Consider the following 26,634-nt stretch of genomic DNA (forward strand, 5'->3'; position numbering starts at 1 on the left):
AAAGACCCGGCCCTGGAGGCTCCGGCAGCACCCACCTGGATTTCCAGCTGCTGTACCACTTGCATCTGAACTCGACACTGGGCTGTGCTTCGGTCATCGAGTGCGTGTTCTGTGTTGAGGTGTCTGGGGAGGAGAACACAGGGGTTTTACGCCTGCGCGGGCCACAAATGTGCCTCCCCCCCACATCACGCTGCGGCCGCACCTGGGATCAGCCCCGACCTGCAAACCGCCCCGCAGCAACGCCCGGGGATGCCTTCCCCTTCCCCGCACACCCACGAGCTGCTGCCTGTGCTGGGGATGCCCTAAAAACTGACAAGCAGGAAGGAAACTGAGGCACGGAGGCACCCCAGCGTGCCTCCTCCCCACCTCCTTATTTTGGGGCTGCTGCGGGCACAGCTCACCTTCGAGAGGAGGTTCAGAGGTGAGCAATGCCCAGGGCAGCCCCGCCGACCTGGGGCCAGCACCCGAGGTCTTTGGGAGCTTGAAACTCCTTGAGAAGCCCTGCTGCTGGCAGGAGGCAGCCAGCAGCACCCACGGGACCTGAGGAGCAGGTTTCCAGCACAAAGGCAGCATTATGGAGACTTGTTTACGCCCTCGAAGGAAAGCCCTGAAGGCAGGAGGTGACATTTCCAGGTTGCTCCTCATCCTACCACTTCAGTGCCTTATGTTTACCGTGCAATTCGTGTTTATTAAACGCGGGGATGTTTGGTCTTTGTCACCCCTTCCTTCTCCTGGTAGCAGCCGGAGGCAGCCGGGCCCCTCCTGATGCTCTCCACTCCCAAGCAAGACCAAGACCAAGACAATTTTGCCGTGACATCCCCTGGAAAAGGTGCCCAAAGAGCATCGCCCCTCGTTTTGGATGTGGAAGACAGCAGCGGGAGGCTCACCGGGCTGTTTGCAAGAGGCTTCCAGCCCCAACTTGCAGAAACAAGTTAGGTAACCGGGCCCAGCTGCCAAGCCCGCGGTGCTCCGCAGCGCTCGCTCCTGCCTTCCTGCACTGCAGGCCCGAGGCACGGCCGTTTGTCCAAGCAGAAAACCACCCCCAGAGCCTCGGATGTGCAGGAACGGAGACATCGCCCATGGATATCCACAGGTTTTAATAAATCAGAGCTCCAAGGACGTGCTCTCTTTCCCCGAGCTGCCAATCCGCCGTGCCGTGGAGACCACCCAGCGCTGGGTCCCTTGGCTCAAGGCGAGCTCCTCGCTGCGGCCGTGCTGAGCCTTTGGAGCTGGAGCTTTCTGCCTGCCTGTCCCACACCCAGACACACGCTCGCATTCGCAGAGAGGGGGCAGAAACACCTCACGAGTGCTTCCAGGGCAGGCTGCCTGCGGGGAAGTTTGTCCTCCAGCCTCGGCTCGGCGCACAAGCACCGGCTGCGTTTCGGGGGGCAGAAAGCTTTGCAGGCAGGGTGCAGGCACCCTCATGCCCCCAGGGGCACGGCACGGCTCTGCTGGCACCGCCACCCAGCCCTGGACACCCCCGGCAGCCCCAGCGCCGGTCTCCAAATTTCCAAACCGGAGGTTACTCATCTGCCCCGCGCAAACATGCCCCGAGAGCCACGGCGCTGCCTTATCGAGGTTTACCCGGTGAGTCAGAGGAAGGAGCCCACGTGAACCTGGCTCACAAACTCACTCCACAGCCACCAGGCAACGCCGAGCTGCCCCTGGCCTCCTTCACACCTCCTTCAGCCTCTCCCTGCTGCCTTCACACCTCCTCCTCCTCCTCCTCTTCCTCCTTAGAGGGCTCTGCCCTGGCTCTGTCCCTGGGAACAAGGAGGCTGCCGCGGTCCGAGCTGCCTCTGCCGTGCCCGAGACCCAAAAACCCAAAACGTTTTTCCCAAAAACCCAAAACGTGGCCGAGGCAGAGCCCGGGGCCTGCCCTGTGCCTCTCGCCTCGGCAGCACACGGAGCAGACAGCAGAGAGGAGGGGGGAAAGCAGCGGGCCCGTCACTTCCTTCTGATGTCTTTGCTAAAAATCCCAGCTACAAAGAGATCTAATTGCAAATGAACTAATTAAGTAAACCTCTGACGAAGCGTGAAAACAATTTGTTTGACCCTGACGCTGGCAGAGGGCTCTTCAACAGCCGAGTTAATCAGTCAGCGGTGGAGCCCACGAGCGGTGTCAGCGGCTGCCGCGCTGCCATCTGCTTCCTCCCTTCCTCTTCCTCCCCCTGCTCTGCCCCCCAGGAGGGAGCCGCCAGCCCCCCTCGCCTCCTGCTGGGGTCTTTTCTCCTCCAGCATCGAGGCCTGGCATGTTCTCCCCTTTTTACACGGGTTTTTCTCCCTTTTGGACATCCAGGCCTGGGGGTCCGCACCTATTTCTAGGGCCTCCCCCCGTGCTGGGGTGCCTGGGGACGACCCTGTGAGCTTGGCTGTCCCCTTCTCGCCCCAAAAAACGGCAGCACTTACTTGACAAACTGTCCCAAGTCCTCACAGAGGGTTTCGCAGCCGGGCCACTTGCACTCTCCGTGGCCGTAGAGCGGGTGAGAGCCAGGGGTCTCTTCATGGGAAGAGCTGCAAAAAAAGAGGGAAGAGCCCCAAAAGAGGGAAGAGCCCCGTCAGGAGGGGAAGCCGGGGGGGCTCAGGGATTTCCATGCATGGGGCCAGCCCTCAAGACCTTCCCCAGGCACCGTGAGGCCCTGCAGCCTCCCCAGGGATGGCTCTGGGGGGGGGGGAAAGCCTGAGGGGCCGGAGCTTGGCTCTACCTGTCCCTTCTCGGCGTGTGCATGGTGCTCTGCCCATTGGGCAGAGGGTGGTGGGAAATGGGAGGCGAGACCTTGGCGGCCGAAAACGAGGTAGAGTTGGAGGTGTTGGTGGTGAGGTCGAGCCCCTCTTGTTTAATGCTGTCCTCGACGGGCTGGGCGGCCGTGACCTCCTTCCAGAGCTGCTGGAGGTCCGAGGGGCACACGGCTTGGGGAGGAGAACAGGAGAAAACAGGGCCATCAGCGGCAGGGGACAGAGGATGGGAGCACCCACGTGCTGGGCTCGCTCAGGACCCGATGGGACCCCCCCAGCCCCGCCGAGGAGCCGTCACCACCCTCAAACCCCAAACTTTTGGGTTAGGAGAAGCAACAAAGCCAGCACCGCTCCTCAGCACCGCTCCCGGCCTTGCTGCTGCAACCACCCCTCGCCGCTTTTTGGGGGAAAAGCTGCAGCCGTGGGGGCGTCCCCCGGTGCCCCCCAGCCCCGTGCCTTACCTTGGGGAAGGGTCTGCAGGGGCACGGTGCCCTGGCCGGGCGGGAGGCTCACCAGCCCCTGGCGCTGCAGGTTTAACAGGTGCTGCTGCTGGAGCTGCTGCATCTGCAGGAGCTGCTGCTGGAACGCCAGCTGCTTATTCCCTAACGGCTGCTGGGAGACAAAAGGGAGGAAAAGAAAACCCCGTTAGGGCCGGCAGTGCAGGGGGGGCCTGGCGGGGAGCAAGGGGCACGGCTGCACGGGCTGCCGGTGCCGGCGGTGCGCGCCGCGGCCGCGCGCCTCCATCATCCTGCCCGCGCTCAGCTCGCGGCCAAGGCAGGCAGAGGCTTTGATCTATCGGAAGAGGAGGGGAAGAAAAGGAAAAGGGAAAAAAAAAAAAAAGGGCATTGAAAAGAGAGGGAGTGAGCGGAGCTGGGTGTTTGCTCAGCGCGCCGAGACCCGGCTCCGCTCGCGAGATGCACGGTGCCCGCACACCGGGGCTCGGCCACAGGGCATCGCCGAACGAGAGGGGGGCTCCAGCTCCCAAAATGCATCCTAACGCTACCCGGATGTACAACGCCCTTCTTCAAGCACGGAAACAATCCCTATTTACCCAAAATGATTATTACGAGCCCCTGTTTGGGGGAGGGAGGCACAAAACAGGCGCCGCAGGGGAGCAGGCACCCAGCGCTCCCGGCCCATGGGCGCCAGCCCCACTGTCCCCACACATGGGGGGCACGGCCCCGAGCATCCCGGGGGGGCTCTCCCACCCTCCCGGGGGGAGCCAGCCGTGCTCTGCCCGGCATAACCAGCCCTAAACTTGTTAGGCAGGACGGGTCTCTGGGGAGGCACCGAGAAATCCATGAGAATTAACTGAAGGGGAGAGAATTCAATTAGGGATGGGGAAAGGCAGCTGCTAATCCGAGGCGGCCACGAGAGGGGAGCTGCCCCGGGCTCTGCCGGCCTCATTAGCGGGACAGGCGGCTCGGTAACCCCTTGAACCCCTCTGTTTGCTCAGACGTTGTTTGCAGGTTGCGAGGAGCCGGGCTGGCAGCAGCGCGCTGACCTCCCCCAGCTCCAGCCCTGCCCTGCATCTCCATGGGAGCCCGGGGGGGGCGAGCAGGATGGGGCCCTGCTCGGAAATCAAAGCCCCCGTGCCAACGTGCTGCCCTTATCCCCATTCACGCAGCTCTCCCCAGCCAGATGTCATTTTTTCCGGCTCCTGGCTGGGTCTGAGCGTTGTGGGATTCAGGCCCCGAGTCCCCTGCCCGGTGCATGGAGGTCCCGTGGCACCCCCAGCCTGTTCCCGCTGGGTGCAATGATCCCTGAGCCCAGCCACCAGGCACAGCCCCGGTCCCCGCACCCTACAGACACTGCTGATGCTCGGCCTCAGCTCTGAAATGGAGCAAGGACAGGCTCCAGGCACTGCCCTGCAAATCTCCTGTGGGTCATGATGTCAGGCACTACTGCGAGTCCTCAGTGGGGCACAGAGCGTTGAAATCTGGTTTCTGAGCCTCCAAGGGATGCCCCAACCTCCCTGCCCTGCAGCCACCCCCAAGAAGCCATTTCCAGGACCAGCTCCTCTCCGTTCTCCCCCCAGCCGTGCACCTCTGAAGATGGAGGCACACAGATCCAAGCCAGTTCTGCTCAGAGAAAAGAAAACCCTGCAAAAGCCCGAGTGATGAGGAGCCGGGAGGATGCCCGGAGACCGTGGCCCTGTAGGGCCATAAGTGATATGGGGAAGGAAGCAGGGCCAGAGCTGCGTGTCCCAGGACGGACACACACACGTGTGTCCCCGGGACGGACACACACACATGTGCCCCAGCAAGCCCTGCCCTCGCTGCAAACCGGAGCCGGAGCTCTTCCTCCTCTCATCCCACTCTGCCACCACCCTCCCCAGCGGCCCTGGGCAAGCCCGGGCTCCCCGAACACTGCCTCATTCACAGCACTTCCCGGCTGAAAGCAGGGGGAAAACGGGATGGATGAAGTCATTAGGATCCCCGGGGCACACTGCCTGCCCGCGGGGCTCCCCGACGCGGTGTCCGCGAGCTGTGGCGGCTGCTGGTGGAGCCACAGCACCCCGGGGCCGTGGGGGGACCCACGTGTGGTTCTGCGCCTTTGCACGGCTTTAAATCCAGGTGTGCATCCTTGCAGCTCTGCAAGACCATGAGCACGAGGACCGGAGTGGGAATACGAGCCCGGGAGCTCAGCACGGAGCTCTGGGGGTGGGAAAATTGGGGTTCACCCACATTAGAGCCCACTGCTCTCTGCGGGAGCTGCTCTGCCAGTCCCCAAGGAGGATCTGTGGCACGGTGGGGACAAAAAAATGATGGGCTCAAACCCGCCGAGCATGCTGGGGATGGAGGGGACCCGTCCAAGGCACCCGACAGCAAGGGGTCCCTGAGGACCGTGGGTGCTTCAGCCACGTGGGAGTGCAGGAGCAGACCCTGTTCACCTGCCCGAAGGGCTACAGGGCAAGCCCTGGCATCAAGGCTTGCAGTTTGACCACGAGTAAAGCCCCGAGCCTGGCTGTGTTATAACAGCTTGAGCCTGAGGGCCAAATCCTGCCCAAACAGCCACCGCCACGCACGGGAGCATCCTAGATCCTGGCTCAAAAACTGGACAAAAAGCCAAGCAGGTCACAGGTTTGCTCTGGAGAAGGCAGAGCCTGAATTCCACCCCCCAAGCCCGGTTTCCCTGACGGATGCTGAGCCTGGCACTGCCGGCTCCTCTCCCCCAGCCCTCCTGGGGGGGCCCCCCAGCAGCTGGGGGTCAGGGTGCAGGGCAGGGAGAAGCGGCGAGCCGCGGAGCTTAGCGGATAAAAACCCCAAAACGCACAGAAAGCAGTTACCCATCCTCATTAGGATGGCTCCTCCTTAGGGCCTTTGGCCCCAAAGTGTCCCCCCCTGATGCCAGCGACCCCCCCAGCGTGGGGTGGGCGCTCCGGGCCCGTTTTTTTTTTCCCCGCGCTCCGTTTACATTAGATGCAGCTGAGTGGGTGCAGCTACCGGGGCAAGAGGCGCCGTCACTTTGATTTATGAGCACATCAAGAGGACTTTCGGCGTGACACTGGGGACTGACAGGAGCAGTTCATTAAGCTGACGCCGAGGTCAGGCGGCAGGCAGCCCCCCGCCGCCCCCCTCCCCGGCCCCGCCGGACTCGGGGGGCGCTGCTGGAGCTGGGGTGGAGAGGGGCAGCCCCCTCCCCTGGGAGCATGCAGGGACCCCGCGCAGCTGGCAGCAGCAGGGAGAGGTGGGTGCCTGCACCCGGTTCTGCTGGAAGCAAGCTGGGCTTGGGGAGAAAAAAGGGAAAAGCGGGAGGGCAGCTGCTCGGCAGCCCTCTGCCACGAGGTTAAGGGACAGCACGGAGCTGTCCCAGCGCTGCGATGCAGCTCCTCGCCCCCCCGGCACCCAGGGTGCTGCTGGGGCTGCGCCTTCACCCTTACAAAGCGATGTGGTAAAAGGCTATGGGGTGGCTGGGACGTGCCACAGCTGTGCCCCATCCTGGTGGGACGCACAGATCGGTCCCCCTGATGTCCCAGCCTGTTGCCCTGCTCGCCCCGAGCCTCCCTGGTGTGGCACAGCTCCCACCACCCGCACACGCCGAGCACCCCCCTGCAACCCCCCAGCCAGGATGCTGCCGACAGGCGCTTCCCGACACGCTTCCATCCTCTGCTCTCCTGCTTTTCCTGCTCCCCCCTTTCCCCGCGGGGGCTCCTGCCGGGGAGATCTGAGCTGCTGCTCCGCCAGAGGCTGCCACCGGCTCCCGGCGCGCGGCACAACGCCGTGCCCACCTGCTGCTCCCCCCGCAGCGCTCCGAGCCGAGCCGCCGGCTTCCAGTCACACTGAGGCGAGCCCTCGAAATCAGAAGAGAGAAAGCAGAGCGCGCCTGGTTTACAAACCTCACGGCGGCCTGTAATTAAATACCGCCGTGGATTTCCATGAAGGAGCTGATGCCGGCCAAGAGCGGCTCTGCGGCGGCATCCCAGACACGCCAGCGATCCCCTGCGCCGTCGGGGGAAGCGACGGCATCGCCGCTCCCAGCAGGCGCGTGCTGCTGCCAGATGCAGGCTTTATTAATAGCAGCCGGGCGAACCCGCAAGGGGGAAGCTGACCCCGCTTTACGGGGCTCGCCGCAGCCCCCCCGGGGCCGATCCGCCTGCCCAGAGCCAGGGAGAGCTCCCTGCTTGGGGCCAGGGCTGCTTTCCGCACTGCACTCTCCTCTCGCAAGCAATTTGGAGCTGTCTGGAGGATGCTTTGCCTCTTTGCCTGGGTTTCTGGGGAGGGGAGATGCCATGGCAGGCACCCTGGGGACCCCTAGCTGTTTGTCCAGGGTGCGGGGAGCCGGACACGCACCCCTTCAGCAGCACCCCGTCGTGCCCCTTCTCCCCCCCAGCCCGCTCCGACACTTTCTCAGCAGATAAATTTCTTGCTTCCTCTGTACCGTTTCATCCAAACACGTGCTTTTCAAACCGGGAGCCCGCTCAGCGAGCCCTTTGGAGGAGCTTAATTACCTCCTAGCCAGTTGCTGCAATCTAACATCGCCCCGGCCAAGAGGGAAGTCCTTGAGGAAGCCCAGATTTATGCCTCCCCCGTTCCTGGAGCGCAAGCAGCTCCTCCAGCTCCTGGAGATGGCTCCGATAAAGCCTGACCCCGCACACACTGCGTAAATATGGCAACAGCCCGCAATGAAAGCCCGGGTCAAAGCCTATTGAAGGCTCGAGTGGGCGCCAGCACAACCCCGAGGCGCTCGAGCTCCCCGCTCGCCCCGTGCCGACGCGTGCGCTCCGCTCTCGAGCCCTTCTGCAGCTGCCCAAAGGCAAGCCGCAGCCTGAAGTCGTGCGCAGGGTTCGGCGCTTTCTTCCTCAAAGCCAACTGGGATTTTTTTTTTTTAATGCAATTCGCTTAAATCGGGGAGGTTTTCCAGGAGATGAGGTTGCAACACACAGCCCCAGCACCATCACACGCCGATGCTGAGCTAGAGACAGGGGCTGAGCAGCTCGGGTCCACGTCCCCCTGCACCAGGGGGCAAGGAAGGAGCCGAGGGATGGCCCCACAGTGATGCTGGAGGCACAGCACCATGTGCACTGATCGGGGAGGAGAGGGGTGAAAATATCTGGGGGTTTGGGAAGGGAAAAAAAAAGAGAGGTGATGTCTGACTGCTGCTGGTCAGGGCTGGCCCCAAACCGCTGTGCTAGCGCATCCCCAAAAGTGGGCCCAGGGGAAGAGTGCTCTGAGTGTGTTACTACGGGAAGGGACGGTAAACCCTGTTGTGGGAATGGAATTATTATATTGATTGATGTGATCCCAGTAGCATAAACGCTCCCATATCCTCAAATTCCCTCCTCAGCCAAGGGCCCAGCACGGCACAGCGCTGCCGACCGCTCGCTGCGCGCTGCCGCCAGCCCCCGCCTGAGCCTCTCCCTCCAGAAAACCTCTCTGCTGGAAACGCTGCGATTTCACACAGTGCCTTGGCTTCGTCAGAACCGCCCTTCCTGGCACGAAAAGCCTTGTTTTGGGTTCCTACCTGACCAGCCCTGCCTGCCTACCTGCCAGGGTGCTGTCGTGCTGGTTAAATCAGGACTGCGCCGCCCGACCCAAGCCGTGCCGAGAGCCCGCTCTGCCCTCACCCCGCAAGGAGCATTTGGGGGGCCCCCCTGTGTCCCGGGGGGACGATACCGTGCCCCACGTCCCCTTGGACACCCCCTGTCGGCTCCCAGCTGGCTGCCAGGATCCACACACGCCTCGTTGTTTTGCTGCTGGTCCCCCTTTTATTCGCAGCCAGATCTGATGGCAGCCGGAGGCTGGGCCCAGCACCCATCTGCGTGAGCTCACCTCTTTGGGCTGCTGCTTTCCAGCTTGCTGTTGTGTCAATAGCTGCAGGTGAAGCTGCTCCTGTTGCTTCTTGTAGTATTCCTGCAACTGGGAGGGAGAGAGGGAGGAGAGAGAGCGGGACGGATCAGCAGCAGGAACACCGGCTCAGCTTCCCGTGCCCGGTGCCACCCCATTCCCGGTGCCACCCCATTCCTGGCGTCACCCCATTCCCACCAGCTCCCGGGGCTTTGCTTCAAGCCCTGTGCAAGGAGCTACACCACCTCCCATCAGCTCCTGGCTTCGAGTTCAGAGGAAAAGCACCTCTCCGAGGCCATCCCAAAACCTGGGAGCCCACTCCAAGAGCCTCCCAAGCGCTCCAGATCCCCACAGCAAATAAAATCCCCCAAAGAGCAGCAATCCCCAACCTGCCGTGCGTTTTACCCTGCCTGGTGCCACTGGTTTGGGAGCCTCCACCTTGTCCGTCACCCACTGAGGGGGTCCCAAGCCCGAGCTGAAATGAGGAACGTGTACCCCGGGGATTTTCCAGCTGCTCTGGGGTGGTTTATCTGACGGGGCAGAGACGAGGAGGCGAGCAGCTCCTTTGCAGCAATTTTTTTTAGGGAGAGATGCCCCAAACATCCCATAGAAAGTGCTGCAGAACTGGGGGAGCTCCCGGTGGGCACTTCCCCTGCTTTGCCTGGTGCACCCCCCCAAGCAGCAGCACAGACGTTGCCCCATCCCCTCTGCAGGCTCTGCGGGCACGGGGGGGACCTTGGGGCACCCGGCCCTGGCTCGCACAGCGCAGACACCCCACGTCCTGGCAGCACCCCATCTTCCGAGCCGGGAAAACAGGACCACATCCCACAACAAGCCAGCAGGGAGGGTCCCAGTCCCCATTATCACGGGGGATGCTCTCGCCCCGGCCCCAAAATAAACTCCTGCTGATGGATTTGCTGCGCGCAGGAGGGGCCGGAGGCACGGGGAGGTCAGCGCAGGCGGGCGGCCCTCGCCCCGCGCAGGGGCGACGGCGGCGGCTCAGGAATGCCCCTTTGGATGCCGGGAAGCCTTTATCAGCTCGGGGCTGACAGCGCTGACAGCAGCAACTTTGCTTTTTCTGTCGGCGAACAGGTTTGGAAAGGCTCCGTGTTTACCCGAAAGCCAATCAAAGCCGGGGCTCTGCAACATGGTCGAGCGAGGCTGCGGGAACATTGGGTCAGGGGTGAGAGGTGTGATGTTTGGTTTTCTGCTGGTGGAGAATGCGAGCTATTCCGGCCTGGGTTGTTTAATTTGCAGTCAAACGTGTTTCTTTATCCGGCTCCAAAGAGGCTCGGAGAAGGACCCACCCAGGGTAGTGTTTACCCTTTGTTCTTTCCCTGGGGCCAACCTTGAGTCCTTATCAGCCTGTTTGGAGTAAACAGGTACTGGAGGCAGGAGGAAGGGTGTGGAGGATGCTTGTGGGATTTCTCCTTCCCTCTCTCCCGCCAGCGGGAGGTGTTTACCCAAGCAGCCCTGCTTTGTTTCGGAGGTTGGGGTTGTTTTTTTTTTTTTCCTGGCCTCCCTTTGCTTCCCTCCCCGCTCCTTTGACGCAGGGCGCTGGGGAACGCCGTGAGAGGCAAACCCAGGTCTGGATCCTGACCCGCGGGGAGTTCTCCAGCATCCACCCCAACTCCCAGCCCTCCCCAGGAACCGGCCAGCCCCAAACTGGCCCCTTTGTGTGCTCTGAAATCCCGAATTGCATCCGGCTGTGCACCATCAGCATGCACATCTCCCTTCAACCCTTGGTGCTGGACACCCTGGGGATCCCCAAGGAAACACAGAGGGAACACGGGAGCTCCGGGAGGAAGGGGCCCAGACCCTCTGCCTGTGCCGGCTGAGCTCCAGCACTCAAGGGGAAGACAAATGTTTTGGGAGGACCCGGGTGATGCCCAGCCGGGGTGGGAGCAGCGTTACCTGCTGCAGCATTATCGCCTGCTGCTGCTGCAGGAGGGCCTGGAGCTGGGGCGGGGAGAGGATCTGCTGCATCTGCTGCGGGGTGATCATCTGCGGGGACATCATGGCCACGGACACGGGGACCTGCGGAGAGGAGAGATGCGTCACCTCCTGGGGAGCTCGGGGTGGCATCGACCTGCCGGGCTCCCCATTCCAGCTCTGAAAGCCTTCCCCAAATGCCTCCTGTCCTCAAACCCTCTGCCACCTGATTGACCTGCTCCCACCATGCCTCCCCCATCCAGGCACGCCGAGGCCACCACAGGGGACGCGGTGAGGAGGTGACGATGGCACGGAGATGCTTGCTTTACCGCCACAGGAATCGGGCATCGAGAGCACCCAGTGGCACATGAGTTCCCAACCCCAACCCCAGCCCCTTCCCCTCCTGCGAGGGCACAAAAAGCCCTCGAGAGCTGGGACCGGGCTCCTTCCCTTGGGGTCTTGGGAGGAGAACCTCCGTGGGAAGCAGGGCAGGTCACCACTCACCCAGATAACTTTGCAAAGCCAGGAAGAGGTGACCAGGTTCTCCGCAGGCACATCAAAGCTTTTACCTCCAGCTGACACCAGTAACTCACCTCATTACCGTGCCAAGCATAGAGAGGGCTCAGAAAACCTGCCAGCCCCTGCCTTTTGGTTAGCCTAATGCGGGCGCACGCCCCCGCGACGACGCGGGGAAGGTGTCGGTGATGGATCCCAGGCCGGCCGCGAGCAGGTCCTGCCCAGGTGGGGCATGGCCGCCTTCCTCAGCGCAGCCGCACGGCCTCCCTTACGCAGCCCCCGTGATCCCGGCGGCCAGAAACCACCCCCGATCCCTTTCCTCAGGCTGTAGGAAGGGTTATGGCCCTGTTGTCAGCGCGTAATGCTCCCTGGATGCTGCTTCTTGTAGGAAAGCAGCCTGGCTCCCCCGTGCAAGCCAAGCGCAAGGCGTCTCATCCCTCCGCTCGAGGATCCCAACACGTCGGGCACCAAGAGACAGAGAAATAAACCCACCAGCTCCAGCTCAGCCAGCAAAGCCCAAAGCAGAGCCCAGGACCCTGCAGCCCCAGGGCTCCCGAGGGATGCCCAAAGCCCCCTGCTCCCGACCTGCCTCCCCCCTGCAGCACCCCGTGGCAGGCGCCCGGCCACACCACAGCGCGCTGACCTTCAAGGGAGATTGCAGCGGCTTATCTGTTTACTCAGGCATTTTGCTGGAGGGAGGCGAGCGGGCCGAGGCCCATTTGTCACCGGCGAGCCCCCCCAGCCGCCGCCATGCCCAAGTTATTTATTAATTGCTGCCTGTTCACACCCAGGGCTGCTGCTGGGGCGCCCTCGGCGAAACCAGCCTGGGCGGCGGCGATGGGGATGCCTGCGGGCACGAAGCTCACCGCTGCCCCAATCCCCCTTCGGGGACGTTGGCCACCCTAAAGCAGGCTCCCCCTTCCACATAGCAACCCCTACTCCTGTTTCCAGAAAAGGGATCAACCAAACTATCCCATCACAATAATTATAAAACCAGGAGCATCCCCAGCACGGAGCTGCAAAACCCGACGGCTGCAGCACCGCCAACGCCGGCTGCAGCAGCGCCGATGCCGGCTGGAGAAGCCCAATCCACAGCAAATCCCCATTGCAAAACAAGCAAGGAGCTGCTGGTCGGGTGCTCCATCTCCGTGCACAAGCGTTGAGGGTGGCCAGGTGCCGGCAGACAGCTGTGCGCAGCGCTCGGCGAACATCTGGCCAGGAGGGATGCCGGCGGGGACGGCAGCCCACGCGGTGGCACCGGCACGGCGAGCGTGCTCGAGGTCCGTGCCCGCTCGCCGGGAGCTAAGCATCCTGCTAATTTCCCTTTGCCAATTCATCAGCTGGCAACGTGCTCGGAATGAGAGCCCCTAATTAATTGCTCATCCGCATCCCCCCCATCCGGGCTGCCTCCCCGCCCCCCGGCACCGCGCGGCCTCTCGTACACGTTTGCTGGCATTTTCAAATCGGAGGCATCCTAATTACCGGAGAGTTATAACACCTTCCATTTCTCGCCCAACGGACTGACACCCTGTCAAGAGCAAAGAGAATTGCCAGAGGTTTTGACAACACTAATTGCCCCTATAATCTAAAAACACAAAGGAGAGGCGATTAGTCGAGAGGGCCCCAGCTCTCGATCCGACACGAGGTTTTCACAATGTTACAAGAAAACAAAAGCGACGCTTTTTAGAGTTTGATGGCTGCTAACAAAAGCAGAATTATATTTTCATACAACCTTTGTCTGCATTAAATGGCTTTTTCTTTCCGCGCTCAGACGCGGGGCTGACACGGGGAGATGGCGGCGGCGAGGTGTGAACGGGGACGCGCTCGGGTGCCGGTGCCGGGAGCAGCAGCACGCGGCGGCTTCGCCGGCTCCCGGAGCCCTGCTGGCCAAGGACAAATTTCCCCCTCCCCGCTGCCAACGTCCCCCTCCTCACCGAGGTTTCCAGGGAGGGCAGGAACTCGAAGCAAAACGGGAAATTCCCACATGCAGCAAGTTTTCGCTCCTGCTGCGGTCGCTCATCCGGTTACAGCCCCAGCTGCCTCCAGCGCGTCGTGGGGACGGTGACAGCTGCTGCTGGGCACAGAGACCCCGAGGAAACGGCTCCCCCCGGCCTGGCTGAGAGCCCCCGGGGGCACCCACCGGCAGCTGACCCTCTGGAGAGGGGGGGGACAGCATGTGGCAGCCCCCGGGATGCCGAGGAGCACGGTGCCTTGGGGTGCTTGCGGGATGCGCGCGGTGAGCGAGCTCTGCTGCAGCAGGGGGTGGGCAGCCTGGGTATAGGGGGGTTTTGGGGTCCGACACCCCCAGGAGGGCCAAAGGGAAGGTGCCGAGGAGCACAGCACACTGTAGGGACGACGGGTGAGCGTGCACCAAGCTGGCTTTTCTTTTCCCCACGCACCCAGCAGCCAAGCCTCCTCCATGCAGCAAAACCTGACCTTGCACGTGGGACGAGCCGCAGCACCCGTCCTGCTCTTCGCAACCCCAAACCCACACTAAGGGAACATCGGCAGCAGAATCTGGGGCTTTCCCCTCTTTTGCATCCCCCCTTTGGGAACTGACCCCGCAGCGCCCAGCGGCACAGCACCGGGGCTCGTCCCCGGCCGCGTCTCTCCGAAAGCGGCGCGGGCGGTGTGCGACGAGCGGGCATCTGCCAGACACGGCGCTGGAGAAGGGCTTGACTCACTCCTTGGCCTCCTGCCACCCCGCAAAACTGCTTACTAACAGCTTTGGCTGCCTCACAAAAAGCCCCGACGCTGTATCTCTGATTCGCGAACACAATCTTGAGGGGGTGATTTTCCAGGCGGTCGGGGTTGTAATCCCTCCGTGCCAGAGGACAGGGGCGGACGGCGAGGGGGCGGATAAAGCAGGCGGCGGGTGGAAAATAAGACGGGTGTTAAAGGGGGAAGCTCGGCGCTCGCTGTAAGCTCGGAGCAACCCTGCCAAAGCCGGCTGCGCGAAACGGGATTTGGCCGGGCGTAAAACACAGCGGGATTGGGGAGCGATGCTTTTTTTTATTATTATTTTTTTTTTTTTTACGGGAAGCGGATCGCAGGGAACGCGCTGTCCTCTGTACCAGGGGAACGCCACTGCCAGCGCGGGGGATGAGGCAGAGCGAGGGATGCCGCAGACCGAAGGCTGAGCTGGGCTCGGCCACCTGCTCGCAGCACCTCCCAATGGGGCCAGGGGAGCCCCCGTCAGCCCCAGAGTGCCAGAAACCCCACAGCATGCCAGAAACCCCCTGGAGTGCCAAAACCCCTCCGGCGGCTCAGCCTTGAAGCATCCCTGCACCCTCCGGCACCACCACACCGAGCCGTCGCTCCCAACAGCAGCCACCGTGGCCACGGGGAAGTAGAGTCTACGTTTCCACACCTAAAGCCCCACTTCCAAGTGTGTCCCAAACCCTGCCACCTCGCCCCTATCGACCTAGGGGGGTTTGGGGGTCATGGGGACAGAGCAAAGCTCTCGTCCCACCGTGGCGCAGCGCACGCCAGCTCCCCGCTGCCCGCAGAGCCCAAGGCTCTGCGCATCCTTGTCTCTGATCTAATCTCGGGTTTTAACTCCCAATTAGAAACAACAGCAAACACGCTGGCGCTATTATTATTTTTTTTTTTAAGCACCCTTTTCCAATCCAAAACCAACAGAAACAAGCCCGGGACGTCTGCTCGGGAGGCGGGGAGCTGGGAATGGCAGGAGGAGAGAGGGAAGGAGCCACAACCAAGCAGCTTTGCATTTACTGAGGTCAGGGGCCAGGGATGAGAGCGAACACCCGGGTGGACCCCCCAGCACCCGCTTCCCATGGGTGGAAGCAAACAACCCGCTCACTTCCAGCCCCGCTGGGGTGAGCAGGCGCTTGCACCCATCCCCTCCTGCCCCCAGCCTTGATCCTGCACCGCGAGCCCCGAGGCCGAGTGAGCTCCGACCATCTGCAAGAGCTTCGGGTGCCTGTGGCCAGGCAGCCACCCATGGGTGTAAGCCCAGCACCATCACCCGGGCTCTCCTGATTTACACCAGGCTGGGGAGAGAGGAATTGGACACAAGCAGTCCTGCAAGGGAACCCCCAGCTCCGTGCACCGGGCTGGAGTTGGAGGCTGCGGGGTTATTTTGTGCCCACCCGGGAGGTGCAATGCCCCGGGGAGGACAGGGTGCTGCGCCCTCCGGGTCAGAGCACAGCATTATGGCCTTGCCCCCGCTGTCCAGCTGCACGGAAAGAAAAGGAGGAATCAATCCCCTGCGTGCACAACCCGACGCGCGTCCTCATTAGCGCCGCGCCCCGCCGGGGAGCACTAATCGCGCATAATTGGGCTGCGAGTTGCTGGAAGTTGAAAGGAGCTGGCTGGGGGATGCGGCGGCGGTGGAAGGGGGCTCCCGGGCTGGGAGAGCCGGGGTTTGGGAAGGAAAAGGGGCAGAAGTGGGGGCAAGCAGGGGATGGACCCCGGGGCCGCAAGTTCCAATGGAAAACCCATCGCGGCGCGAGCTGAGACAGCCGGGCTGCTGTGTTTTTTCCTGGATGGGAACGCAGAAGGGCTGGTATTGATCTGTCTTCATTACCCATTTCACTCAAGTTTCAAATCAACAAAATACACTTTTCCGCTCCGCTGCCCTCCCCGCCACAGCAGACAAAAGAAAAGCAATTTCCCGCAGTTTGCTCCAAACTCCTCGCCCCTTCCCTGGGCGCCCTTCGTCCCTTCTCCCCTTTCAGAGGCTTTGTAACCGCAGCGAGTCACTCGCCGATGGCTCGGAGACCCCAAATCCATGAGCATGGGACCCCAGAAAGACGATTTCCATGGACACCCCGTGATTCAGCAGTGTCTCAAGCCAGAAAGTGGCCCAGCACCAAAACCCCACGGCATCCTCCGGGCACGTGCAGCCTCCCCGCTCCCGAGCACGCCGGGCTCGTGCAGGAGGAGCACCGCACCAACCATCCCTGGCAAAGTCCTCAGACACGGGGCTCTGGCAGCCTCCGCCGAAAAGCCTAATCGTTTTGAAGTTGCAGGGAAACCAAATCGTTTAAAAACGTTTCAGGGTGTTGGTTTTTTTTTTCAGATGCAGCTGCAGTCCCAGCGTCAGCTGCAGGACTCGGCGCACAGCTACACCTCCAGGCATCTGGGGGCAGAGAGGGTTCATATTAAAAAAAAAAAAACAAAAAAAAAAACCATAACCCAAGATCCCTATCGAGCCCAGCAGCTCCTTGTTTGTTTTTAGGAGCGTGCCGTTGCCGACTGTCATTAATATTCCTGCTGGCGTGGCGCCCCACAAACGTCCCGTCCCCTCGGCACGGTGGCAGCGAGGGCACGGCGAGAGCGGGGACCCCGCAGCGCTCCTGGGGTCTGAGCGCTCGGCACCGGGCCCCTGCTGGGATGCTCCACCGGGGAGCTGGGGGGGCTACGAAACAGCTTCCCCCCCGTAAAAAATCCCTGGTGGTGTGGAAATCAAGCACTTGGTCGTTTTGCAGGCTCAGCCACCAGCTCTCCCCCGGTTATCGGGGATCCTGGGCGCTCTCCTCCCTCCCCAGCCCAAGGCTGCACTGGGAGCCAGCCTTCCTCCTCCTCCTCCTCCCCGAGCGGCCGTCCTGGCCAGTCTCATCCACACCACCGCCGTCAGATAAACTTCCTTTCAAAGGAGCCTGCTTAATCCTCTATCTCCCCTTGTTCAGATCCCGCTCCAGCTGCCGGGCAGGGGGAGGAAGAGGCCGGCGGCTGAGTTATGAGCTATTTCTGACTCACGTCTACAACTTTCACAAGTTCTTTTGCAACACAAAAGGGAGGAGGGGGGGGGGGGGGGAAGAGGGCGGCAGATCCAGTTAACTCTGGCAAAGCCGGGCCAGATGGACGGCAGGACGGACGGACAGGACGGACGGAGGTGGGAGAAGGGAGGCGAGGGCACGAGGAGGCGACGGGAGGCCGGCGAGGCTGCGGGCGCAGCGCGGCCGGGGAGCGGGGCGCCGGTTCCCGGAATCTGACTTCACTCTTACTGCCTTTGTCCTTCGCAGATATTTTCCATGCAGTGACTGCATTTCCTTCCTGAAAACGCTGCTGGAAAAAGCCGCCTGGTTTGTGTGCCGCAGAAGCCCTGACTAATTATTGCTGCTCGGACCCAGCTGCGGCTTTCCCTGGTGCTTCCCAAGCCCGCGGGTCCCCCCCTTCAAGGCAGGTTGGGCACCCAGGGGGGCACAGGGGCTCCCCTGGTCCCAACGAGGACAGGGTGGCATCCACATGGCTCCACTGGTACTGCACACACACCGAAATTGAGCCATTTTGCGAATTTTTGGGGAAATTCACATTTCCCCCAAACGGAGCTTGGCAAGGCCACGCGTCTCGGCTGCCGGCCAGGAGCGCCAGGGCACGCGGGGGCAGCCCCCAGCACCAAAAAAAAAGCCAACCCTGTGATATGGAGGGGGAAAAAGCAACTTCGCGCTTGCACCCGAGATGCAATTCTGCAGCACAGGGAGAAATAAATGGGAAGCGTGCTGGGGGGAGGTTTAATTCCCCGGGTTTGGGGAGGAGAGGAACCCGGCCCCAGCCCCGCTCGCCTCCTCCCTGCTGCCTGCGCCTGGCATGGGCAGGACCTCCAGCTCTGAGAGCGCGTGTGCTAATTACTTTCCTTTGTTAATTAAGCCCACGTGGCTCTAATAAGGTAACCTGCTGTTCTCCGATAAATTTAATTAGCCTGAAGGGAGAGCCCCTCCGCACAGCTATTTAAATTGTCACTTCCCATTCGTTTGGGCTTTGCTTCTTTCTGCCTGGCCCCCTCTCCGGGTTCATACCCCTTCGCTGCCCCTTTTCTCTCTGTTTTCTGCCCCGTTTGGCTGGCTGAGGGAAGGAGCAGCAGGACAGTCCCCCTTCCACCACGGGTGCAGCCTGAAGGTGCTGCGCCCACCCAAAGCTGGGTTTTCCTGTCCGTACCCCCCAAAACCCACCCCAGATGGGTCCTTGCCCCATCCCATGCATGAGCACCTGCCTGGCTCCAGCCCCAACAGACTGTCCCTTATCCCGTCCCACCCACAGCACCCACCCGTGGGTCTTGGCACGAGTCCTGAGGTGCCCAAATTCTTGTGAACCCCTGCACCCGCTACCCAAAACGCTGCCCCAAGCCAGGGTGGCACAAGGCGACGTCCTCTCCCGTGGCACCCCCTGCTCTTACCCCCCAGGAGCCAGCCCTTCCCCTCCATCCATCACCCTTTCCCTGCACCATTTCCCACCACGGCAGCACACGGTGGGGACCCCAGTGGTCCCTCCAGCCCCACACCACGCTGGACCCTGTGCTGAGGCCAAGTGGGCCACCAAGTGGGCCACCAAGGTGCCCCGTCCCCCAAAAAACACGCAACCTTGGTCCCCAACAGCATTTCCCTCCCAAGCTGCTGTTACAGAGGAAACCTAAAGGAAAGGGATGTGCATGCAGCCAGGGGCCGACACTAAAAAAACAAAAAACACAACAAATTTCTGGAGGTTTACAGGGGATTTAACTCTTCGTGGGCGTGCTGCGGCCATCCTGAAGGGGGAGGTGATGCGTGCTGGTGCCTGCACCGCCCGCGGCCCCTTCGCATCAGCACCAGTTTGCAGCCGAGCCCTTCCCGAAAAGCAGGGGGAGGTCCTGGGGCTCACCTGCACCGCCGGCTGCTTGCCCTCATTGCTGCTGGGGGAGCTCAGCCCCGTGGCCTGCTGCAGCAGGAACTGGCGTGCCACCTGGAGAGCCTGCAAAAGAGACACACTGGGGTGGGCAGGAGGAAGAGGCCCCCTTTGCCTTCGTCCCTCTTCCTCCTCCTCCTCCTCCCTCTGGGCACGCTCGCCCTCCAGCTCTGGGGGCAGCCGCACGGGGTCTCTGCGGGTTTTGTTCCTGGGGTGTGAGCGAGCAGCTGGAAAGGAGGGCAGCACCCCCAGCACGCTCTCCTGCAACACCAGTACAACCAGTACATCCCATTGCAAACCCCGCTGTGTCCCCAGCCGTTCAGGGCATCGCTCGGGGCCAGCCTCAGCCCCTTCCCGTTCCCTCCTCCAGCCACGCGCACCCTGCCCCAAGCAAAGGGCGCCCAAACTGCGCACGGGAGAGCTGCAGGAAGGGTCCGGCTCCCTGCTAGGTTATTCCACGGGGCCACCACCACGATTTTTTGCTGAAGCTGGCAGCCCACATGTCTAAAGACAGAGCGTGTATTTAATTACACCGCTGGTCATCACTTTGCAGCACCAAAAAGTCCCAGGCACCACCCAGATTCGGGTCACGGCCAGCGCAGGATTACACCCCAAATTAATAACCTGTGAGCACGTCTGCACGGAGCTCGCAAAGATACCACAGGAGTTTAGCAACCGGCACAAGTGACCGAGATAAAACCTGCTCATTTTTATGGGTGTTTGCCTTCGAGTTATTAATTTCCTTAACACGCACTTGTTTGCAGGGATAAGGGTATCTCGCTGCGAAGTCGCGCAACAGGCAAAAGAGGTAGAAACCCAATGAAATCGATAAAAAAAAAAACTGGCGGAAACACACGTAGGCATGAGCACTGCAAGCCATGCATATGGAAAATCCCCTTCCCATAAGAAAAATCCCACAGAGACTCGGAGGTGAGAGGAGCCAGGGCGAGCATGCAGACGGGCTGGTCAGCCCCGTGTGTGGGGGCAAAAAGGGCTTTGTTTGGGAAGGGGGAACAAAGCTCCAACAAACCCAACCCCGCAGCACCCAGCCGCTCCCTGCTTCCTCGTGCGCTCCTTATTTTTGCTTCTAAAGCAACTTTTTTTTTTGGAGGGGGCACATTTCCAAACAACCAAGCTCTTCCTTGTGGTCCTGCCTGCCCACCAGGATTTTATTACAGTGGGGGGCGGCGCAGGGGTTCGCCAGCTGTCAGCGCCCCCCCGGCCGTAAATCACCGCGTGTGCCCCAAGGAAGGGCTGCTGGTTAATTCAGAGGAAGGGCTGCTGGTTAATTCGCCACGTTTCCAGCTCTAAAGAACAAAGTCGTGCCCCGGCTGGTGGCCCCGCGCTGCCTCCATGAATCCAAATGCAAACCGGAGCGGTGCGCGCAGTGTGAACGCGCCCCAGCGCACAGCCCCACTCCGCTTCCCCATTTATTTCCCCCCCTGCTATCCCCATTCCCCCCTGACACTGCTGCTCAGCGCAGCATCCACCAGGACTCGTTACCTGCTTTTCCGCCCAAAACCCCCCTTTAGCACTTCTCCCCGTGGTGGGGTCGCTCGGGAACAGCGCACGCGACGGATTTAGAGCAAAGGATGTCTGGGTTGTGCCACAACTTTTTTGTTTTGTGGATAAAAGCCCCGTGCACGTGGACAGGCGGTAGGAGCATGCTCGAGGAAAAAGAGGTACATTTTAGGGTTGCTGCCCAAGGTGGAGGCTGCAAGCAGAGGTTTTGGCTGCAGAGGGATCGGCTGCGGTCCGGGAATCTCAGAACCAGAGGGAGTCAGTCCTAAAGGACAGCCCCGCTGTGACGCGATGGGGGCTGCTGGATTTGAAGGAAAACAAATGAAAAAGCAATTTCCCTGCCTTGGACCTCGCTGCTGAGGCCTGCGCCCTGGCTGGCATCTCGTGGAGCAGCTCCCCAAGGGCTTTGCCACCCCCAGCTTTCACAGCCCCAAATTTTAATGCAACCCCCCCCAAGGTTTGCCAAGCTCCTGCACTCCCAGCATGCACCCAGCAGCAGACGAGGCTTGGCGTGGGCACCCTGGCACCCGCACCAAAGCTCTCCCATTTCCATTTCTTCCCGAGCATGCCACAAGGGCTGTTGGGGACGCTCAAGAACCTCACGACCAATAACTCACAAACTCATCGCTTTACCCAAACAATGAAATAAATAAAATAAAACCCCCTCGGCTCCCGTGGCTGGCGGAGCCGGCGCAGCCCCAGCGCAGGGCGCGCGCTTCTCCACGGGCACGTTATTTCCCTGTTATTAACCATAATAGATGTGCATCAGTAATAGGAACACAAAGCCGTGTGACAGTTATGACAGCTCAAGGTCTGATATTTTAATTACTTTTTGAAATGAAAACAGTAATTCCAGTTAAAAGCCAAGGGTGGAGGAAGTCAATCTAAGGCTGCTCAGCACCCACGCGGCTTCTCCTGCAGGGAAGAGCCGGGCACCCACCCGGGACGGGTGCTGGATCCCCCACCAACCCCAGCCACGCGTGCACACCGGCTGCCCGAGCTCTGCGGATTTCTCCACGTGTCCGTTTGATGGAGGTTTGCAGGGATTTGCTTTCTCTGTCTGCACCACGCGAAGTTCCTCTGCAGCTTGCAAGGGCTGCGCAGAGCTGATGGAAGCGGCTTGTGCGCAATGAAGGGGCAAAGGAAGGTAAGCCCTGCACGCTGCTGGGGACAGGGACACCAGTGCCACCCTGTCACTGCTCTGCAAACGAGCTGCCTGCTGCTTGTCACCCAGCCACAGAGCTTTCCTGCTTGCCCTGGAGCACACCGACACCGCCCTTCCCCCGGGGAAGGGCAAGTTTGGTTCCGGAGCACGGAGAAGTCATCTCTGCTCGGGGACAGCCACGTGCCGAGGACTGCCATGATCCTGCTGGCTGGCTGGGACGGATGCCACCGTGCTAAAGGCAGTGGGATGGGGTGACGTGGGGAGGCAGGTTCCCCCAAAACCTGGGCAAAAATCAGCACGGAGGTGGAGAAAACACAGCCAAGGCCGAGCAGAGGCTCACTACAGCGCGCAGGCGAAGCACAAGACAGGGCTTCTCCCAGAATCTCTCTTTCTAAACCCAAATAATCCCTGGGAGATAAGAGGGGACAGAACCCCTCTGAGAGCCGATACTGGAGGCAATGCCACCCCCAAGCCCTGTTTGTTGGGGTTTTATTAATTTTTTTGCAAAGGCAGCAAGCAGCAGCGCTGCTGGCGGGGAGCTGCGGGGCAGCCCCCAGTCTTTAGGAGGCTCCACAATCCCTGCAAACTCCACGCTGAGTTTTATTTGAGCTGGCAAATGACTGGTGGCAGAAGGTGGCTTGTGCCAGCACCGGGGAGGGGACAGGAGCCCGGCTGGCACGGGTGCCACTGAGCCCCCAGCAACCGGGGCCACGGGGGGCCCGGCCGCCCGCCCCGCTCGGCATCTCAGGGGGGAATTTAATTCACTTCCCGCTGGCTCCCTCACTTTGTTGTGCTCTGAAGCACGAAATTACAAGATTTACAGGAAAAAATGACATGGCCTTACAATCGCACACGGGGGCCTCCCCAGCTGCCCCCCTTCCCTCCCTCCCCACTGGCCGGCAGTGATTCCAAGCAAAGCCCAAATCGGGCTCGGCCGCGGACCAAAGGATGCTGTGGATGTGGTGCGCACGGGGAGCCCCGAAAATGTCATACCAGGGGAAGATCAAAGGTAAAAGGCGCTCAGGAGCCAATAGTTGGGCAGAAATTAGGGCACCCTTGGTATCTGCAGTCATTACGCTCCCCCCCCAAGGCAGGAGGAACAGCCCCAGGTGCCCCCCAGGGGGGGGTAAGCACAGAGGGTGTCGCCCAGTCTGTCCTTCTGGCTCAAAACACGAGAAAGCAGAGGGAAGAAAGTCTTCTCCCCTAAAAGCAGATGTGCTTTCACCTCCTGGGTCTACGAACTGGAGAAAAAATGATTTTTCTTAAATTGTATCCTGCTGCATGGTGTTATTCAAGAGTCATTAGCATGTTACCCGTAATTAGGAACGAATGGGTTGTGTCAAATTCATCATGCTCCTGGATGGCTCCCTTTGATCAGCAAATTATCCTATAAAAAAAGTTTGTAATGTCTCAGACACTTACGTCAAGAGCTGATGCTGGTTGGCTTTGCCCTCCTCAAGAGCAGCAGGGCTCGGGGCTGAGGAAGAGGATGAGGATGGTGACCCTGCCCCACGGAGGGGCACATTGCGTATCTCACACCGAGAGCCCCCAGACCCAGCAGATGCCTGGGGCAGGAAGGATTTGAACCTCAAATTTTGGATTTTGCTCATTTCATTATTTTAGCTTTTTGCCTTACTCTTTCCAAGCACGAAAAACTCCATTGCACAATTTTGGACGAGGTTTCGCCAGCGTCTCGATACATTCTGCACTATTGCTCTAATGAGGCAGCACTACAGCACAGGGCCCGTAATAAAACAACCTGTAGCTACCCTGGTTTCTACACAAGTATTTTTAAAGGTGACCACAAACCTGAGAAGTACCCGGACAAGCTGTCAGCATGCTGGAGGAAACCTCCCCCAAATTCAGCGCTCCCATCTCCGTCCACTTTCGGCGCTGCCCCATCCGTGAGCTGCTTTGCAGCTGAGCTCCTGAGCACCACGGAAGGCTAAAAGAAGCAGGGGGGGTAAATAAAACACACCTCGGACATGCCCACGGAGGGGATGCCCCCAGCCCTGTGATGCATGGAGATGGAGGCTGCACCAGCCGGCAAGAAGAGGCTGCTTTTGGCTACCTCCCTCCCGGCAAGGATCACAAAATTCACTTTTTCCCCCGGGGAAACAAAGTTTGCGTCAGGCCCAGGTGATGGAGGAGGCAGGGAGAGAAGAGCACGGCTCACCAGCACTGGTTGGGATGCCTGAATTCCACTTCAGCCCCTGTGTTATCCCCTTGTCCTTTATCTTCCACCTTTTACTCCATGAAAGCTGCCAGCACTGAACCTCTCCAAGGTCATCACCACTTGCTCCAACGGAGAAGAAGCAGGTGAAGAGCTTCCAAAGTTTGGCAAGGATGGAGACACCCCCCGGGTCTAAAAGCACCACGAGCACTCCTCAAAAACCAGAGAGAGCAATGGAAAAATCTCATCCGGGGTATTTTCAACCTCCCTTGCCCCAGCAGGTATTTCGTTTCGCAGCTTTGCCGGTGCGGGGACGCCGCAGCTGCCGGAGCCAAAAGCGCAGCCACTGCTCCCTGCCCAGGGTGGGACCCGCCACCCAAAAATAGCGGAGGGATTTTCCACCTGGACGGGATCAAAGCTTCGCACGGGGTTTTAACCTCCTGCGCATTAAAAACCGCCCTAAAAATTACACCAACCCCAGGATTTTGCGAGGAAGGGGGGCAGAGCATCGGCAGCCTGTATCTTCTCTTTTTCCCTCCGCTCCTTTTGGAAGATAAAAAAGGTCAGGAAGGGATGAAAAAATTAAAAAAGACTTTTTACACTAACCTCATAAAAATGACATCGTCGCATTCCAGAATTAGAGCCATTAAAACAACACACACAGATATTTTTAGCTGGATATTAATGGTAAATGATGCCATATTGAAAAGCACTTCCACCCGGCCCAGCCCCAGTCTGGCTTAACCAGAACCAAATGGCTCGAAGAGATCAGAATTAACAAAATGACACAATTCTTCACAGGGAGAGAAGAAAAAAAATAAAAAAAAAAATAAAAAAACGGCCTTTTTGCAACCAGCTCCGTGCCTCTCTCCCGGCCCCAGCTGTTCTCCCTTTCGCGGCACACACTAATACTTCTGGACTTTATTCCTCCACTCTTGACTCTTCAATCCTCCCAGGCGAGGGGTTAAACCCATTTCCACTAATGAAGAACACAAGGAACAAGCTCCTGACAATCCCACCCCTCCCTCCGCCCCACAAAAAAGCAGAAAAAAAAAGGGAGAAAAAAAGAACCCAAACCCTCCTGCATTCGTACTCAGTAAAATATGAAATACGGATTGAGGAACCTAATAGAGAGATGAGTTTCCCTTAAGTGCTCTGGTCTCGTTTTTATCTTAAATACCCTAATAATAGCGGATTACACAATATATTTGAGATGTGATCACATGTTTTATGGAACGGTATCTTTCCTATCGCGGCAAAGTGCCTCTCCTCCCCCCATCCACACCCCTCTCAAACTGCAGAAAAAGTCCAATTTGCTTCTTTTAAAAGCCTTATTTTTGTTTAATAACTTACCATTGATTTTACGTGTCTGCAATAAACTGTAAATATATATTTTTTTACTTTCTGCCTAATAAAACCCAGAACAATGCTGGAGTAGCTGGGTTTTCCAGATGGCTCCTTTTCCGTAGGACTGCAAGTTGGGAAGCGCTACCGTGCAGGCCTGCACAGTCGGATTTTAGGGTGGAATTTAAAAGAAAACAAACAAAAACCACACAAACACACCCCAGCGCAGGGGAAACCTGAGCCAGGCGCACTTTTCTCAGCACCCTGCGGCATTGCCGGGTCCCACCACAGCCCGGTCCCGTGCAAGGTGTCCCGAGTTTGTGTGGCCTCCCTTTTCCTTGGGGGCACTGGGGAGGCTCTGAATGTCCCTATCTAATAGCGGGGGGGGACCAAACCCACCCCCTCGCCCCCACTTTGGGCAGCAAACACTTGCAAATAAATCCAGGCGGCGAAGGCCGAGCGAGGTACAACGAATGCATGGGGGACACCAGATTTTTTGCAGCCATTTGGGGACACCCCCACACCCCAAAATCCCCAACCCATCGGGATTTGGCTCAATGTCTCAGCCCCACGCATCACCCATCAACGGGGGTCCCCAAATACCCGTGATCCCCCCGAAACCCCCATCCTGAAGCCGGGCCCGGTCAGTGCCGTGCCCCCTGCTTCCTGCCCGGCGAGGATTACCAGGGAGGAGGCCGGGACCGGCCCCCACCTTACAAAACTCATTAATGCGCCCGGGCAGCGGGCGCTTTGGAGGCCGGGTGCGGGATGTCGGCTCGCTGGAGGTCTCCTGGCCGTTCCCACAGCAACGGCGGTGGGAGATGCCGGGGGGCCGGGCAGCCCTCCCATGCCCCCAGCCGACCTCTCCCCTCCGCCAGCCCCGGCACAATGCGAGCCCTGCGTCCTATTCAAGTTTTTCAGCCTGGGGCCCCCTCCATTGAAATCCAGGGATTTAACCCCAATGCCGAGTCCCTCGAGACTGGGGGGAGAGAAGGGGGGGGGGCGACGCGCGGCCGCTCGAGGAGCTGGGGAGTAAAGAGGGGGCTGGAATTGCTGCCGGGGGGACAGACGGACAGCAGAGAGCTGGGATGGGGGGATGGACACATGTGGCAGCCTGCTTCAGGAGGGCACAAAACAGCCCCAGAAGGTCCTGAGCACCCCACGACTTGCAAATCCCCCTCCTAAAAAGTTCCTCTCCTGCCCATGCGCATCCAGGCAGCCTCCACACAGACATATTTTAATCCCAAACCCCTGGGGTTTGCTCTTCCACCTGTAGAAGACATGGTGGCACCGCACAAAGGGTCCAGCACCCACCCATGGGAGCCAGGTGCCCA

The 26,634-nt window shown here is 60.1% G+C and overlaps 1 protein-coding gene across 21 annotated transcripts in view; it reads right to left on the reverse strand.

Moving 5' to 3' along the window:
- FOXP4 (forkhead box P4) overlaps nt 1–26,634 on the reverse strand; it is a 59,111-nt gene that overhangs the window by 9,711 nt on the left and 22,766 nt on the right. For 7 of the 21 annotated variants that reach the window (XM_035561543.2, XM_035561546.2, XM_035561541.2 and 4 more), the window contains 7 exons: nt 19,074–19,163; nt 10,938–11,060; nt 9,009–9,095; nt 3,198–3,348; nt 2,706–2,910; nt 2,410–2,514; nt 36–123 (listed from right to left, as the gene is read on the reverse strand). In XM_035561543.2, the coding sequence (XP_035417436.1) occupies nt 36–123; nt 2,410–2,514; nt 2,706–2,910; nt 3,198–3,348; nt 9,009–9,095; nt 10,938–11,060; nt 19,074–19,163 (849 nt within the window). The remainder of the gene's footprint in view (nt 1–35; nt 124–2,409; nt 2,515–2,705; nt 2,911–3,197; nt 3,349–9,008; nt 9,096–10,937; nt 11,061–19,073; nt 19,164–26,634) is intronic. The other 14 variants (XM_035561550.1, XM_035561549.2, XM_035561552.2 and 11 more) reach the window with 3 other exon arrangements.

Source organism: Cygnus atratus, chromosome 24, assembly GCF_013377495.2.
Source record: "Cygnus atratus isolate AKBS03 ecotype Queensland, Australia chromosome 24, CAtr_DNAZoo_HiC_assembly, whole genome shotgun sequence".
In the NCBI taxonomy this organism is placed as follows: Eukaryota; Metazoa; Chordata; class Aves; order Anseriformes; family Anatidae; genus Cygnus; species Cygnus atratus.